Raw genomic sequence first — 19,000 nt, forward strand, 5'->3', positions numbered from 1 at the left:
GCTTCAAAATGCCAAAAACGTGGTTCTCTTGATTTTTTTCAATTACGTTTAGTAATAGAGAGCGGGGGGGTGGGGTGGTGGTGGAAATAGTTTGGAACTCCTATTTACATCTCTCCATAAAGAAAATAAGAGTTTTGCCTGACTATTTTTTTCCCCCCTGCTTCACTGTAACAACTATACACAATAAACTTTAGCAATTATAACTAGCTCCTCCTATGAGTTCATTCACAAATAAATGTAAGAAAAACTCAACAACTTTTTACTTGGATGAGAAATACGATAAGCATCAGAGAATTGTTTTCAACTTTGTACCTTTTTAGTTTATAGTTCTTTTGTTAGACTATTTCCCAGTGGAGACCATATGTTACATACATTGCCTAGGTTTTCCTTTGCTTTGATGCAAATCAAAATAGAAAAAGATGTACAATAAAGTTTCAGCTTCCCAAGGATTATAGCAATGCTACATACTTAGGCTTACTCTCAAGTACAATGTATTTAAGGAAAGATGTTAAAAATACAAATTGCATATACTGGCTAAGACCAATTTTACACATTCTTTTCTTAGAAAACTATATTAAGAAGAAAAAAGCTCAAAAGAATTTATAAAAAAATGACAGAAACAAAATTTTTTTAAAAACAATAGAAAAGTCTTTTTTTTTAATGCAGAAGAAAACCATAACATTTTGGTTATTCAGAGAAGAGGTAAAGCACATGGTGCATGATATTTTAAAGATGGGGAAGAGGGTGGCCCATACCTCATGCCTAAGCTCTGTTGGTTGCTGGTGCTGCCACACTTCCAAAGGCAGGAGGAGTGGCACATAGTCCATAGTGAGGGGAAGAGCCAACAGGTGTTATTGTGACATCAACCTTCTATTGGGACTTGCACTTAAAACGTAACACCCTAGGTCAAAATCTCTGGTTCTGAGAGAAAAAAAATCTCAGAGTTCTGACAGAGTTCATTTTTGGCAAGAGTGTCCATTGGGCTCAATCACAGTGAATATCTCTCATTCTCTGAATCTAATAATGTTATAAGTTTACAGTAATTCTGACAATAAAGAAAGTTAAACATTTTCTACCATTTTATTTTTGTTGAGTATAGAGGATTAACTTTTCCAAGTGATACGGCTTATCAATTAGTATCATTATATTTTCTTAGAGCTAGATCTTTGTTACCTCTAAAAAACATCATAATCTAGAGTTTTCAGGCTTCTTAGGTTAGTAGTAGGGGTGGTAATTAAAAGCTTTGGTACATTTAAATTCTAATTTTACAACGAAAAATTCAGTTTCAAGTTTTTCTGCTTTAACCTGCCTCAAGTGTTGTTAGTCTGGCAGTATCCTGCCATCAATTTTAGACCTGACTTCTTTCTAGCTCAGAAGGCTTAATTAAAAAAAGAATAAATAAATAAATTGCATAATCTGAAGGCCCTATGAACTATGCCACTAGCTTATGGCAAACAACTTTGGGAGAAGATTTGAACTCCTCCACACAGTAAACTCTTCCACTTCCTAAAAACATTTTTCCAAACATTCTATACTCTGCTGGTTATCTGTAAGTTAAAAAAAGCCCTCGAAATATATTTGTCTAATAAGATCACAATTACTTAAGAAGAACAAGCCTCTGGACTGGAAAACACAAAGTCATTACACCTGGTTTATTTGTAAGAAAGATTTTGCAAAGTTCAAGAGAATAAAACAACTTCAAAAGAAAAGCAGTAGTACTTAATAATAGCCCACAGGCAGTTTCAGTCATAGTTACTAAAATATTTCCATTTTCAGAATTACCTACAACAGCAGGAAAAAAAAAATCTGTCACTTGTTTGGACCAACAGGTGGAAACTACTACTGCATGTCTTACTCGAGCTTCTGTTTCTCTCCCATCCCTGGAAATTTTGCTTGCAAAGTTTTTGTTTATTTTCTAAACTTTCTAGAATTGTTTCTTAAGCAGTTCCTTTTTATATATAATGGTAGTGGAATTAAGACATATAAGTTTCAACATAGTAAGTAAGATTCTAGCAGAATCTACAGCTTAAAATGGATTTAGAAGTACTTGAATTCCTTGATTGGATTTGACTGATTAAGGATATAGTGTCTTTAAGCATTAACTGTGACACCACCAGTGAAAGCAAATTAGAATGAACAACATTATTCTCCTGTTACAATGTGTATAACTCTAGCTACTGCACTGCAGTACTGGGTAATGTTGACAACAACAGAAGAACAAATCAACAATTCCGAAGGGAAAGACATAGCGCAGAAACAAATATGACACAAAGATACTTATCCAGATCCGAATAGACTGACCAGCATATTTGCTTTAATACTGCTTTGTAATTTAAAGAATTTATATTTTAAACAGCAATTTCTTCTTTCTATCTAAGTATCAAGCTGATGCCACGCAAATAATTATCATTTCTCAATTTGTGCATGATTATTTAATTACTGGAGCAAACTGAAAACAGCAGGAGCTTTGTCTCAAGTTCATTAATTTTACAGGATAGTAAATGAAAGGTCTTATTCTGTGATTAGTTTTGCATATAGTGCTATCAAGACTACAGGTACAAGGATCTACATTAAGTAACGGAATGCATTTATTGAGCAGAATTTTCCTCTGTAATTTCCTAATCACTCTAACATTTCTTTGTAAGCACCTTCAACATTCCAAATAATTTATTTTCATGCTGAAATAAATCAATAAAGGATGGTTTGCAGAAGAAAAGAAATAAAAATTAATTGTTAATAGTTCATTGCTAATATTCTCAAGAGGATGCACACTTTTACTTTGTTGGTTTTCTTTTAATATATAAATGGCTGATGGACTAAGGCTGATTTATGGGTAAACTAACAGAAAAAAAAAATCAAGAACTTGATTAAAGATCTCCACTTCAGCTGATATTTTTCCAAGGGATTGGGACTGCTTTGGAAACACTCTTGCACACTTGAAATTCATTTTCATTTGAGGGGTACAGTTCCCAAGACACTCCGTGGCACTCACGTCCAATCTGTGTAAACTCACTTCAGAATTTGATCTCAGCAAGGAACCAGCGCTAATAAGCAACTAAAGAGAAAGTCCTCGTTGTTTCGTATTCCTAACACCCAGCAGACAGAGCTAAGTAGAAACTACTCTTTCAAGCAGTGGAAATCAGCTGATTATCTCAGTTAATGAAAGATAAGCATTAATAAAATGATACATGGGGATTTTTCATGACACTATGAATTTTTTTTTGCTAAAATTATATTTATGTTCTTTTAAATGTACGTCAATTTTTAATGCAACTGATTCTTGTAGAAATAAGGATGAATGTGTTTTTCTATCTATGCACTGTGGACAAAAAGTCAGTGGCTGAACTTGAAATCCCAGATTAATGCATTTAAAGTAAAAAAATTTTTATAACCTACCAACATCTACCCTGAGAAATAAGATTGAAATACACAGAAAAAAAACCCCAACTGTCAGAAGAATCGTATGCTCTGTAGGACAAGTCAAACAATCAAGATACTTATTTTGGCCTCCAAATCTACTGTTCTACTTGTGTCAGGTAGACTGAAGTATCATTTCTTAGAGGGAAATCCCTAAAACTAGCTGTGAACAAAGGCAATAATTAACAGAGCATATATCTGAAGATTTCTCCTGCTTTTGAACCATCGTTCTTTCAGACATGTGCAGTGTGTGGATCAAGGATTGATGGATCCCCAACTTTGAAGGAAATATCTGTATGTTTATTTTAAGTAGTATTTGATAATTATTAGAGCTACTTGACAGCAAAAAAGTTCTCACCTGGTGAGCTGGCACACCTGCCTTAACTGTTGCTTACAGATACGTGTTGGAAATTACTCAGAGACCTGATTCTACCCTATATAGCCATGCATGGAACCTCCAAGGAGCGTGACATTTCTTGTCAAATGAAGGTGAAATGGATTCTAGTTCTCCAGATACTCGTGTTTTACATCCAAAACTACTGCCTGTAAATTTCTGGGTAAACCTGATACCAGAGTACAATAGAGGCATGAACATACTGGAGCTAGTCCAGCAAAGGGCTACAAAGATGATTAAGCGATTAGAGCATCCAAAACACAAGGAGAGGCTGAGAGCACTGGGATTGTTCAGTGTGGGAGAGAGAAGGCTCAGGAGGGATCGTACCAATGTGTTAAATACCTGGTGGGTGATGTGGAGAAAAGATGACAGATTAAGGCTCTTCAGACTTGTATCCAGTGAAAGCACAGGAAGCAAGGTGCACAAATTGAAACCCAGGAAATTCCATTTCAGCATAACTAAATACATTTATTACTGTAAGGATGATTGAACACTGGAAATGAAGTTGTGGAATCTCCATCCTCAAAGATACTCGAAACCCAGTGAACACGTCCCTGAGAAATCTGCTCTAGCTGACCTTGCTTTGAGCAACGAGGTTGATCTCCGCAATCTTCAGAGGTCTCTTCCAACCTCAACTATTCTCTGTTTCTATAATTCTGCAAGTCAAGACACTGCAGATGGCTAAGACAAGCAATTGAGTAGATGACAGGGAACAAGGTTTAACTTGCAAGTAGCTGTGATAGGCTATCTTCTTTCTCCAAACCTCTGGTAATTTATGCCTTTCTGCCTTCTCCTCACTCCTTTGCTCATTAATAAATTTTACAGAAATATTATAGGTCATGTTTGTCAACTGAAACTCTCAGTCTTGTCACCTGATACCTATATTGCTTTCTGTCTGCTCTGTTTAGAATATAAACGTTGAGAAAAGGCAAGCTCAAAACTCTCTGGATATTGGATCTCTTTCAAGTTGGGTAATCAAAATCACTAATCATATTTTGGGGATATAAAGGGCAAATGAAGAGCTTTCCGTTTCAGTGAGAAGTTGATATTTGAGAGAAAGAGGTATTGACAAAGATTTCTTTTTTTACACTAGAGAGATGAGGCTGAAAAGAACTTAAAAGTAAATGCTTCGGTGGTTTTCGTATTTTAGAATAGAAACATAGTTTAAAAAAATTCATTTTCCTTAGCGATTAGTCATACAGTTTTAAAAATGCAAAAAAGTTATAAACAAGAACAGCTTTTGCAGGTTTTTCCCAGTTTGGTGGCACTCAGTTAAAACTCCTCCTTCACATAGACTGAGTGCTATGTACCACACTGATTTGGGATTTTAACATTTTATCTCTAAACATGTTTCAAAGAAGACATAAACAATTCATACAGTGTATGTTTTTCCATCAGGGCCTATAAAACACATGGGTTTACCTTCAATATAATAGGATTGGTTCATTAGGCTCATATTCTGTAAACAGCTTGGAAGTGTATACCAAACAAGTCAGTGAAAATTCATACCCAGAAGCAGATGGTGAGAACAGCAAAGCTAAGCAAAGAAAGGCTTAATGGCAAATTCTATCCAACTAAGCAAAATGGTGGTATTCTACGTTGACAGACATTTTCTTCAGAGAGCAACTCAATGCATCGACATGCAGGTTGAGGCAGGGGAGGGCACTTCTGCGTCATTAATCAGGCCAATGACTACTTGGAGAATTGCCACCAATTAAACAGTATTCGTGTACAGTTGGCGCCAACTTCATAGTGCTGCATGCTACGTAAAATTTTATGGCTTGTTGTCTTGCCAAAAGCAACACATCTAACGTTTTTTCTGTTAAATTAAAAATCAACAAGAGATTTAAAGTTGGCCTTCTACAAGACGACAAGTAATTTAAATTACTCTGGTACAGTTCTTATTAAGAATGCGTTAAATTAACAGTGCCTAGGCAAGGTATGTGAGAAATAAAGTCACATTATTATAAAGTTTTAGTTTTTTCCGTACTTCTTCTCTACCTCATAGTATTCAAAAATGGAGAGAAGAGTGAAAAAATATAGTCACCAAAAAAGGAACACTGACTAAAGAAAATTGCATTTCATCCCTGAAAACAATGGTACAGTCACTATAATATTCTTTATTTCAGTCTTTTCCTGACTGTGTGAGCATTTATTTCATGTTGCAGCAAGATTTCCTTGCTTTAACCGATGATCTCATTGATGTAATTCACTCTTCAATATGACTAAATTAGATATCTGTAGAAAGTGAGGAGGACTGTGAGACTTGGTACCGTATATGTCCAGAACCGAGTTTTTCCACTACTTTTGTTAACATTTCGACATAAGAAAAAACAAAACAAGTAGTTTTCAATAGTCAGGAGTCAGAGAAATGTCAAAGACAGACAAAGTACAGTTTTCCAATTTAGTATTAAAATATAAACCTCTCCTGTGGAAGGAAAGAAGTCCCATCAAGTTTCATAACACATCAGTCATGATGTGCTGAAGTTTACTTCTTACTCTTTCAAAGCCATATAAAAGTAGATTTCCCAGGAATTTCCAATTTTATCTTCTATTACAAGCCAATAGTGGTTTTTAGGAAAAGATTGCTTTAAGAGCCTCAATAATATTATCACCAAACATGAGACACAACATCCATTTCCTGAGGGCCTCCAATAAAAAAAGCTATCGTTTAAGCAGTAGCAGAGTGAAAAAAACAAACAGTTACAAATGTCAGATTGAGAACTGTTTCTCATTACCTTCTAGGAGCTCCATCCTCGTGTGGTTGAATAATCACCACTTTTACTGTCACTGATGTACGTAAAAGGTCAATCATTTGTTCATGAGTCAAAGTTGCCACAGCCACTTTACAGATCTCAACCAGGCGGCTCCCTTGCCGTAGGCCTGCCTTCCATGCAAAACCAAAGGGCTCCACATCTGCCACTATCCCTTCAAAGTTCACGTGGAATCCAAGTTGGCCCAACCCATTCCTCCGAAGAGTCATTTCCGTGGTTTCACATCCTCTGGTCACTATCTAAAGAAGTATCAGATTGTTAACGCTATTGTCAGGACACTCACTTCTTTGGACACACAAACAAATCTGTTTTCAAATACTATAAAGTCAGGTACAGCTTGACATTGAGCATCTTTAATATACTAATACTAACAATTATTTTGACATTTGTGGTTGAATGAAAGTTTCTGAATAAACCAAAATGAACAGAATATTTCACAATGCTAAAAATCTTACATCCCCAGAGCAAGCAGCTGACCCATGTCAAGTTCCTTCCCCCTTGGCCAACATTAACACAATACCATTTATATCTTATTGAAAACCTGTCAGTTACTTCATTCTTGTTGCCTGACTGACTGCAGATGTGCAGGCATGTTTTCTTCAGTATTAGACAGTATTAAACTTGAGATATAACATGAGTCAAATTGAGTGAAATGCTTCAGTTCTAGCAGCTTTACTTCCTCAAGACCCTAGCAATGAAGACAATGATGATTTATTTTGCCTTGTAGTCAGATTCCTAATTACCACCATCTCCAGATGTGGGAGTCATTACAATGGGATAAGAGTTTTCATGTCACTGAGAAATTTAGAAACAAAAAAATTACTTTCTTCATATTCAATGGAAAGTAACGTATAGAGTAGCCAAAATCCATCAAATTCAGACTTTGCTAAGCAGGCTTATTTTTCATATACTATACAACAAAGTACTTAACAGTTTTCCCCAATAAAAAGTAATCACACAATAGTGCGTATGCTAGGATACTGCGTCAGACTCAGAAGACCAAATTCTAGTCCACATTACAATCTAAGTTTGTGAGATATCCTAATGTTCCCTTCTGTCAGTGTCACAAAACCATAAGTATTTTAGCTCCAATAGTACAATCAGAATAAAAACTTAACTGCTGTGAAACAACATTATTAAAAAAAAAAATAAATCTTTGTTTATAATGTATATCATTCCAAGATCTCACAGTGCTTTATAACACTCCAACAAGGTAAGTATCTGCCCTTTAAAGATGTGTAGGTTACGATACAGATGAAGGGATCTTCCCAAGGTCACACTGCATTAAGAGCAGTTCCACAGCACACCTTATTCCACAAAGGTGTTCACACTTTTTATGGTGGCTTTTAGCATGCATTACAAAGATACACACATTACTCCACTTTAGCCAGCTAATTTAGGGTGCTTAAGGTAGGAGGCTAGTGTCCTGTATAGTCAGTTGTATAGGGTAGGTCCTTGCACAGGTTGTTTTATAGCTTGAGCTTGATTCAGGAGGCTATTTTGGAAGAGTCATTCTCCCCCTCCATTGTCTACTTGAGCCAGAACCTGGGCAGCCTAACTCACTAGTTTATTGTGTGCTTCCCACAGAAGCATGACACAGCATAATTCAGGGCTGCACGGCGAAGGAGTGGGACTGTGCAGCTAGGGAGATGTTGGCACTGAGGCTGGGTAAAGCTGTCACAAAATCATTCCTTTCACTACCTGAGTCAGACGCAGTTGACTAGGTGGAGTTTCATGGGAGGTTTAAACTGATCTAAGATTCCATTATCACTACACTGTTCCTTGTATGGCATTAGCACTTGTGCAGCCATGCAGATAGATACAGCTGAAAAACAGGGTGCTTTTTAAAACTGTGTTCCAAAGGGGTGGCAGGCAGGGAATGAATGGGACTTTCTCCTTCACTGGCAACTATTATGAAAGTAATATTTCATAATATAAGTTTATGAAAGTCTTCATCATTGACAAAGGAACTTAACACATGGCAAATACTAAGCTGTAAGTTACTTTTGTAGCTTCCTTTTTATACTTCCTGTTTAGGCAAATCTTTTTTCCAAGTCTGCTATAGATTCAGGGATGAGAGGCCCAACTTCTACTCCCTTCCCAATCCAATGGCTGACTGGAAAACACTTGGAGTGTTTCTGTAACTTATGCCTGCAACTTGGTCAGTGACTGAAAGTCACAGGATTTGGTACCTTAGTAAGTTTTAAAGCACTGTTGTTTTAAAAAGTATTTCTATATAGATATCTGTCACTCAGCAGAAAAAATTAGAACTTGCAAATATGAGAACAAAGTGCCATAAAACCATGAGATATTGTAAGTTTGCTGACTTGAGGGAGCTGATCCACATTCATGCTTTTAACTTGCAATAAATTCAAGGTAATGAAATAGTTTGCTCTCATTCATTAAGGGATAATCTTCACTGAGCTGTGAAACATCGGAGAAAGATCTTGCAAGGATCTGATATTCTGATAATCATTGCCTGGCAAATTTAGGCTACTTAAACTGTAGCACTTTGATCTCTTAAACCTTCCAGTTATTTCTGAAGATATAGGCTTCAAAGTTAAAATGTGAAAGTCATTCTTGAGATGTCCACAACATACTCCGGAGGCTTTCTTTACAAAATCAGGTTCTGGGTCTTCCTATCGAAAAAAGCAGCTATTTCCTTTGTCATTATTCAGCTCTGAGTTTCTGATATCGTTTGGAAGATTCCAATTTTAAAGAGAACTTTGTTGTGTTTATAACTGTGCGTATACTATTAGAACTATACGGCACGCCGCAAGCACTAATCTTTAACTTTCTTTTTTCCAGCTCTGAAGTTCATCTTCAGTCACGACTAATTTTCAGCAAGACTTTCATAATTTATGAATCAGGTAAGTGAAAACAAACTTTTCAGCTCTTCATTAGTTTTTTCTACACTTCTGTAACAAGTTCCTAAAATATTTAGTCATACAGTGAAAAGAACTTTCCAGGGAGTCCAGAAGGGAATCAGGAAGTCAGAGCCCATCTGAGGGATGGAACTTTATCCTTATGAAACTACACAATATTCTTTTAGGGGAGTAAACACCTCTTTGTAATTAAATCACAATTATAGAATACTGCAGCATGAATGCATCAGCCAAAGTATATGGATTTCCCCAACTCAGAGCACTGAAAATCTCTTCCTCAAGTCAGCTAAATATTCAAAGGTTAAAAGAGAAGGAAGATGCACATTCCTGCCAAAGATTCAGCTATTCCTAATTCCAGGAGATCAAGTCCTCCACAAGTATATCACCTAAAAGGTGACACTGCATGGTACATAGTAATGTCACATAAAACATAGCGCTGTTTCACTTTGAAATAGGTCATTCTGCTTCCTTGGTTGCCATTTCACTGAACACGTGGCTGTGCATGAACTAAGAGCTGGTTTCTCTGAATGCACTTAATACAGATGAAATGAAAAGAGAGCTCCTCTAAGTCCAATGAAGAAGGTGAAGAGCTTTTTTAGTATACAGGCTTCTAAGGAAATTTTGTCTGCTCAGATTCTTGTCTAAAGACCCATTCAGGGTTTTTTTTTTGTTTACTCTTACATCATTCTATCATTCTCTGTTATCCTAAAGCTCAGAACCACTGCTTTTTCTGCCTTCAAAGACAGCCTGCCAAATGAATCTATTGTTTGCTTTTGCTGCTCTTTCTACTTTATATCACTAAATATTCTTCCCACAAATAGAGATCTGACTCTAGATTGACAAATCCCAGCTCTTTTTTCAGTCTTGAAATGATTCTTTTAGTTCAAATCAAAATTGCAGTCTCGGCTTTTCACATCTTTGCTTAATCTGGATATTCAGATAGGTTTCTTATTCATCTGCATTATTTAAACCCTGGTGATAAAACGTAATTACTTCTTTGACAATCTCATTTAGTAACTGCAACATTTTACTCACTGGCTTTAAGAAATGCTTTTACTAGAGACTGAAAAGGGTTAATCATCTGGTCACCGAAGTCTGATATTACATCACAGTTTGAGCTTTCACCTTTAGCATCTGCTGGCACATGTGGTTGTTGACCTTAGCTGTGTTCTGAGTCACTTAAAAGGTTTTTAAAGGATGCATATGAAGTACGGAATCAGAGTTTTAAATAACTTTTAGTATTTGTAATGGTCATCTCTGAGCTTATATATCAAAATGTATATAAGAACTGTTTAGAAAGCATTCGACATCATAAAACAACTAGGGAATAACATTAATATGCAGTTTTCAGAAGACAGGAAGAAGCAGGGAAAAAGGAGAAAAATATGAGGTAAGAAATAGGGATGAAAAAGGTTTTAAAACAAGTAGTGACAGCTAACTTTTTTAGGCATTGTGAAAGCTAGATAGGTGGCAGTGAAACAGAGAAGGTGGTCAGAGTTCATTGGAATAGGTACTTGAAGCTAATATTCAGGTTACCTTGGCAGTAACTGATGCTAAATTTTTGAGGCTTAGTCAATTTGTCATTATTTAACCCAAAATCTGACCATAAAAAAAAAGTAAATATAGACAACCATTTCATTTTGGTATTTTTAATTACTTAATTTAAAAGATCTATTCTCAGCAACTGGGATATTTCTATGTTTTGTAAAACCGAAGAAGTGAAAAATAGCAAGAAATTGTCATCACTGATAACAGCAAAAGTTTTTACTAGAACTTTGAATATTGTTTTCTGTCTGTGTTAAGCAATTTATAATTTTCAATTAGCAATACTTAAAAGGAGTGAACTATGCATACACTATTTTTGAGAAGGGAAATGCCTGTCTAAGGTAAGTGAAACTGAAGACATCAATGAAAAAGATAATAGTGGCAAGAAGAGTTTAGAGACATTAATCTATTGAAAGATTAACTGTACTTTGCAAGAAAAAGTTTATTATTTAAAGCATGATATTGAGCAATGCTAAATGTGACTGCAGAACTAAATGTGACTGTAATATCAGCTAGAATCCAACGGTTCCAGTGCAAAAATGGTAAGCATAATGATTTATTTTCAGTGTCAGGCTTTCTAATGCAAACAAAATTGAGACATTTAGATCACTTAATTTAAAACCAAAGGGTGAAACATAATCACATGAAGTAGATGCAGTAGCACTTTTGCCTTGGAGTTTCTGTCAGTTCATTTGTACTGACTGAAATAGTTACAGCACAGTTGTGCTAACAGGGTCATCAAGTATCTGAAAAACTTTATTCAGTCAGCTGTAAAAACTGGCATTAATTGTTCTAGTTTTCTTTACTCCCTCCAGTTGCTCAGTATAGAGGAACAAATCAGCGCAGAATCACTTGCACAAGTTTTTCTGCTAATATTCACGAGTTATTATAAAAAGTCAAAGTAAGTATATTTTACACATTAAGATTTTGTATATTTTTAAATTCAGGTATATTTCTACCTACAAAGGTATGATCTGAGAACAGGCTACAGAAAGAGAAGACAAAAGTTTAGTCTTTCAATACTGATTTCAATACTGAAAACATTCATAGCTTTGGGTAAATCTATCAGATTATTGGTGTCAGATAATGACATCAATAGGGTATCATCCCTGAAAATGGGTTGATAAGACTTAATCTCACATGCTGTTGTGAGGACTATTGTAATGCTCTCTGAACACTGAAAACAGTCCCAAAGTATAAACATAGGATATTTTCACTTATATCTCAAAGGAAACGTAGAGAAGTAACTCTTCATAAAAAAATTGGAATTCCAGTTTAGAAACTGTACTTACTTCAAGTCTTTGAACAATTTCTCTGATGTCTTCAGTACAATTATCTGCTGCAGACAGAAGAATACATTCTCCTCTTTCATAAAATATTTTGATGCTCATTAATCCAGATGTCCATCCAATAACGTCTCTGCAGGAGCAGTTAAACACAACATTTTTTGATTCCTTTTCAATCAACATGATAAACTCATTAGAGATTCCAAGGAGACATTCAATGTCAGCAGACTGGCCAAAATCTCGTGCAATCACATTCCACATAATCGCTCCAACACTGAATAGATGTGCATCTTTCCTTGGTTTCACTTTTTCCTTTTTTTTTGCACCTAAAGTAATAAAGCTAAACTTTGCTGAAGTATCCACTGTAGCTGTGGTAACAAAATTTTCTGCCAGATCTTTCAAGTATTCTTGACGTGTCCTTGTGGCCATGGCTCGAAATTTTTCTGACTTATGTGCTGCGTTTTCAGCATTAATAACTTTGGCTAAAAGGAAGTCCCTAAAGACTGCTGATTTCGGGAAAGTTACTCCTTTGGGAATTGGTGGACCAAACGGAGGTACATCTTTTGATCGTGAAACACCAACACTGGAAATAGAAAGAAAAAAATACAGTGGTTAATTCCTAAAAAAAAGATCAGATGATAAGCAGAATTGTGATCTGTCTCGTCCATTTACACAGTTGGGTTTAGCTTTGACATGTCAATTTTCAGACATTTTAGACACATCAAAGAAAACTGATTGGGTTGTCTGTTTTAAAATGGCTTTTTTCTTTTAAATATACGAAAGACATTATGGCTGTATCTTACTGAAAAAAATACCAAGGATGACTTCTTAGGGTGTCATATCTCCTTTCTTTAATGGAATAAACATAAAAATGCTTTGCCAGACATAAATGAGAAAAGAATTTTTAAGATTTTTTAAAAAATGTTAATCTGACTACCATTTTCAGCTATCACTCAGTTCCATGAACTTAAAACTAAGAAATATATAAATAGAAACAATTCATTTTTAACCTCAGACATTTTGCTACAATAAAGTGTGAAGAGAAAGAAAAAGTATTGGTGTCAAAAGTGCCTATAACGGGAGCACTCTGCACCTGTTTAAGTTGCCTACTCTATGTTCATAAAATTTCAAAATACCTTCAACTCTTGATATGGAGAGTTCACAGTAAGATGTAAAAGAAATAGGAATATCTTCTCATTGTTAAATACCAATTGTAGGTATAATTGTATCAATGTATTTCAAATGAAAAAAGGATTTCAAAATACTGTGCAAACTACGTACAGCTACTACTACTTTAACTGAAATGCAGTCACATTTGGGATGACAGACAGACACTATTTAGTAATAAAAAAATGTAACTTATGAAATGTCATGTATTATTAAACACAAAAGAGTTACTGAAACAAAATCAAGTTCTAAAAGACAGCTAAAAGACAGTAACATGACCTGAACTCATGATGTACTTTAATTTCATTCTAAACTATGAATAAATAACATTTATACATGCTAAATCCGCAACATCATGCTTCGAGTCCTTATCATTATTTGCACAATTCCCAATCAGTTCAGACCTATGCTTCCACCCCACTTATCTTGCTAGAAATTCATGATGCAGTTACTTAAATGTGAGAGTTAGTCATCTGAAATTTAAGATATTTTTATTCTCCCCAAAAGTCCTCATTCATGTGCTTTAAGGCCATCATCCTATCACATTGTCATACTCAGGGATTTATACAGGTTAATAGCCTTCTAAACCACTTTATTTTAAATAAATTTCTTTGAAAAAGGAAAAGTGCAATACAAATTCTAAACTAATTTAATTAATGCAAATCTTATTTTCACTAGCTTGTTATATCCCCATTTTGTGTCCATAAATTAGCAACACAGAGTCCTGCATATACGCATTGAAGTCTACAAACTGTGCCCCATAACTCTAGATGTGTGCAAGGGAGACACTGGGGTTTTAAACTCACAGAAACTGTAGCAGAAATTTTAAAATTGCATATATAATATCTAAGAAATATAAAACTGTTAGAAGAGGCAGTTCCATTGTAGTCTTAATAACAAACTTAAATAGTTATAATGCTCTACTCACCTATAGCACACATTTTCAGTGCAAGGATTATGCACTTTGACTATGACAAATACATGTTGAAAGTGGGAACGAATATTTTTTGGAGTAAAAGGAAGTGCTCCTGGCTCTTGGAAGACAATGGTAACTATGTCATTTCCTATATGCCTTTTCCTTAGCAGCTAGACAAGAAACATGCATTGAAAAATTAGTTATAAAAAAAATAATCACAATTTCTTCAGTTTAGAAAAAAAACAAAACCAAAATAAATAAAGATTAATTCTTCAGAAATAACTTTTAATTAATATCCTGGATAGCTACAGATAAAGGATATTGGACTGAACTGCAAAAAGATAGGGAGAGGAAATTGGGCTAAGTTCACAAAAATACTAGTGAGTTCTCTTGCATCCTCACACTAGTTCTGCACAGTTTCAGCTCATTTCTTTCTAATTCAATGAGAAAAATATTTTTTTCTTATTTTAGTGCATCACTTTAGTAATTAAAAAATGTTACAGCATTTGACATTTCTCGCTATCCAGATAACTGTACATCAGTTCTCTCTTGACAATGTAATATTTCTATATGAAAAATATAATATTGCTTCTCTTCCTCAATAAACCTTCCTTTTCGATGCTGCATTTTTGTTAAACATTGTCCTTAATATCAGGATCTTAATTTTTTAAAAAGATACTTTATCATGAATACTTATCACAAATTTAAAAAAATGCATACTTGAAAACAAAGCTGAGACACAGAAGACTTATAAAGAAATAACAGCTATGATAAATTCATTAATTAAAAACTTATTCTTTTAGTTGGTAGCTTTTATGATCAATATATATTTAAGGAATAATTTAAAGTACTAAATCATCGTTACAGGCTAAAACTCATTAAAACCTACAAAACATGTCCAGCAATAATGGACCACTTCTGTCTCTCTCAAAAAAACCCCACCACAGCAAAACAACACAGTAAAATGATGCTCACTTTCCTTATGAAAGTATACTGTACCTCTCAAATTTTTTTTACACTTTTTTCTTAAATACTTTGCTTATAAAACATCCATATGTATTACCAGATGGAAAAAAAGTAGTCTAGCATGTACTACATTTCAAATATCCACCTGAAGTCTGCTATAGACCTTGCATTGTCAACTAATAGCATACAGACACTTAAAGCTTTTCCTTAGCTCATGTGTAACTAAAAAGGATACAAGAATAAATTTATTTGAAAACTTTATGACTAAACAAGTAAAAATTTCTCTATTGAGCTGATTTTACAGAGCATAATCTTTCTTATAAAAGAGTATTTGCTTCTATTTTCTCCGCTCCATTAAAAGTTAGTATTTCAGCTACCAACAAAAAAAGCGAAGTTGCACATGCTAAAGCCTAAGACCCATAAGTATGGTTCATTATTTCTCGTAAAATAACACAAAGGATGGTACCCTAAAGGTACTAAGGGCCAAAGCCACACTTTTAAAGCACTCAGTGTATCTATGTTATTTTAAACATAATCAAAAACCCAAATGCAGATTAAAGAAATAAGACTTCTGATTAAACTTTAAAACAGACATAAAACAAGAAAATAATATTTGGTCTAAGTCACGTGGCTCAGTCAAGTTTTCAGCTTTTTAAGACTAAAATCAAAATAACTGGCTATTTGAGCAATTTAAGATATATGTCCTGTTGTGTACAAATTACAGTAGAAGTACATTATGTGGAACTGATCACAGAATTAAGTGTCTCAGGTACACTTTAACTTGCTGAGCTGATGAACCATACAATTACATCATGGTAGTGAAGCACAAGTTCATGTTTAGAGGTTATTATTATCTCACAGGTTGGAATCTACACGCAACTAAATTTGTAAGAAACCTTCCAATTATGAGGTACAAGGTGATTCATTTCTGCCTTTGTCATATAATTAACTGCTCAATTACTCTTCCTTGCTATAGTGGTTCATGCCTGTGCCTGTACATTTCCTTAGAGCAAAATTACAAAAATTAGAAAGCAACATCCTGTTTAAAGTTAGATTTATTTTTCAAGACAACCACTGTTTCCAATAATGTTGTCTGCTTTTGTAGATCTCTTTAGGAGGTTCCGCTTGCCATCATAGGTTGCTTAAGCAAGAATGACAGTCACTTAATAAGAGGTAAGTTTTAGAAATGTTTGAAATTTTACCAGCAAAAATAGTATTTTCAAAACTATGGCAGTTCCCATATCCTATCCCTAAAACATTTTTCAAGAGCTTAAACCTGTAAGAGGCACCAAAATAGGAAACAGGAAGTCAGGTGGTCATTTTTAAGACGCTTACCCGGCTTGCAGAGATCTTAGTGACTTCTTCAACATTTTAAAATAAAATCAGTGTAACACTCTAACAAATAACTGTCATGCATAAGTGGTCAGTGAACTTCAACACAACGCGAAGGCAAAGCACAGTCGTGGCTGTGCACAGAGTATCACAATGCAAAGAACTTGGAAAAGGGAGAAAAGTAAACTGGGGTGATCTGGAAGATGGAAAGAAGTGCTCTGGATAGGATAAAGGAATAGGAAAAGAATAAAGTATTGAATGGAGAAGTAAAAGGGAACACATACTTCCCTGGGAAATGTGAGATAAGGATAGCATACTGAAAATGAAAAAGGAATTGAAGGAAACCAGAACTAAGCAAAAAAATTTATAAGAAACCCTCTTCTAGTTTCCATTCTTTAACCTAGATTTTCCTCCCAACTTTTACCTCCTTTTTTTTTTATTTTTTTCCAGGTTCTCAGTTTCCCCTTCCTCTCCCATTTTGAGGTCTGCTCAGGTTTGAGGTTTTGGGGGGTTGTTATTATTTTTTTTTAAATCTGCCTTTCTAACATACTCTAAAGAGTCTCATGCCAATGCAGAGCACAATAGGAACTCTCAACAAGGTGCACAGATTACAGAGGATTACTTACAGTAAGGAGACATCAAACACACTTTGACATCATTCTAGTCTCAATTTAAACCGGCATAGTAGAATAGGAAAATGAACCTAATCAAGTATGATAGGCAGCCAAAGAGGAAATTAGTGAAGTTTTATGTAAGACTACAAGACACGCAAAGGGGAGTCCAGTAAGGAAAATATGTTAGAAAAGCAGAATCTGTTAGATTAAAATTATTTATACCAAATAATAGCTACTATATTAATTTTGAGAATTTATCTACTCAATTCTTAGTTTTCAGATATGCATCTCTGAAGAAAAGTACTGTCTTAAAACTTCGTATATTTACAGGTTATGCTCAGCCAAAATATCTACCCACTTCTGTGGAATTTCAATTGCCTAGTCAAACTGTGATAAAACAAGGAATTCTTGTTGAAATAACAGTGAAATATATTCTTCATTCAATTAAATGATGAAACGTTAAGAGTGAAATATGAAAATCCTCAAACTTATTTTAGCACATTTCTAAAATAAGTGGTTTCAAAAGTTTTATTTTCAAGTTGTGTTATCAACCAGTATCAAAAGCAGAAACAAACAGAAAAAGATATTTCATCAGATCTGGTTAAATTGAGTTTGGTATAACCACACGTCTTGTTATTATATAATTATAAAAATTTTAACAGTAGCTTAAATTCAACAAGTTTATTTCATTATTGCATATCTGCTTTAAGTTTTCATTAAACCAGGTGAAAATTGATTATTTGAACTGATTTGAATTAATCAGGTCTGACCATGTGTACACAAGCAGACTGTAAATGTGTGAATGGGAAACTTGCAAGGGAAGGATTTGGAAAGGGATGTTGCAAAGGTAAAGTTTAAAGGGGAAAGCCTTTAACTATGATTTGAAGAAAAGGCCAGTAAAGAAAAAGAAACTGGCCACACCAGGGCTGGTAGTCTTTTCTGTCCTAGGGAAGGAGCAGCTGACTTGAAAGTTCCCAGCCTATGTTGCAGCCAAAGTGAAAATTACCTTGCTCTTTGGATCTCCTGCTGGCTCTAAAACTAGAGGGATGTCCTGATCAGGGACCAAGCAGGGCGTAGTTATGTCCTGGAAGAAGCAACAAACAATTCTGGTGTGGCCTATTTTGGCTCACAGGTATTTGGAAGATAAGCAATGCTCAGTGCTTGCTCATTGAAGTTGTAGTCCTAGATTACGAAGAATGACTCAATACCTTGCCCAGTCATTACCAAACAAGGGACGTAGGGATAGGATGCAAGAATCTCATTGTCAGTACATACACAATAGGCTAGCAAAAAAGAACTATTGAATGGGGGTCTTCATTGCTACCATAAACTAAAAGGACAATTACCATTGTCCCTAACTTCCCCTTACTTGGGCATGCAGAGTTAGTGAGCCAAACCCTGAAGAGACAAACAACATTTATATTCCACAGCATCTGTAAGTCTCTGTCTTGAGCACAATTGATGTAACTGCATCTATGGTCTTCAGCATCTAAAATGTCTCAAGGAAAAAGATCTAATCGAATTTTATCCTAGCTTGTGAAAAAAACCCACAGTGTCGGTACATTTCACACTTCAGTATGTATTCCAGAGCTAAACAGTAATAGAAGAAAATAAAACAACTATTATAGATCTCTTTTGTACATTAAGGCTGGCTAAATTCTGGTCATTTGTCACATTTCATTAAGACAGTGTCCATGCTGTGCA

The 19,000-nt window shown here is 34.9% G+C and overlaps 1 protein-coding gene across 4 annotated transcripts in view; it reads right to left on the reverse strand.

The window, feature by feature from the left end:
• The window catches only part of SIPA1L2 (signal induced proliferation associated 1 like 2), an 86,077-nt gene that overhangs the window by 44,696 nt on the left and 22,381 nt on the right, over positions 1-19,000 (reverse strand). For 3 of the 4 annotated variants that reach the window (XM_086627433.1, XM_009980611.2, XM_086627425.1), the window contains exons 6-8: positions 14,397-14,554; positions 12,308-12,884; positions 6,550-6,824 (exon numbers count right to left, since the gene is read on the reverse strand). In XM_086627433.1, coding sequence (XP_086483559.1) covers positions 6,550-6,824; positions 12,308-12,884; positions 14,397-14,554 — 1,010 coding nt within the window. Of the gene's footprint in view, positions 1-6,549; positions 6,825-12,307; positions 12,885-14,396; positions 14,555-18,302; positions 18,381-19,000 lie in introns of all 4 variants that reach the window. The other variant, XM_086627409.1, reaches the window with a different exon arrangement.

This window comes from Tauraco erythrolophus, chromosome 2, assembly GCF_009769465.1.
Source record: "Tauraco erythrolophus isolate bTauEry1 chromosome 2, bTauEry1.pri, whole genome shotgun sequence".
In the NCBI taxonomy this organism is placed as follows: Eukaryota; Metazoa; Chordata; class Aves; order Musophagiformes; family Musophagidae; genus Tauraco; species Tauraco erythrolophus.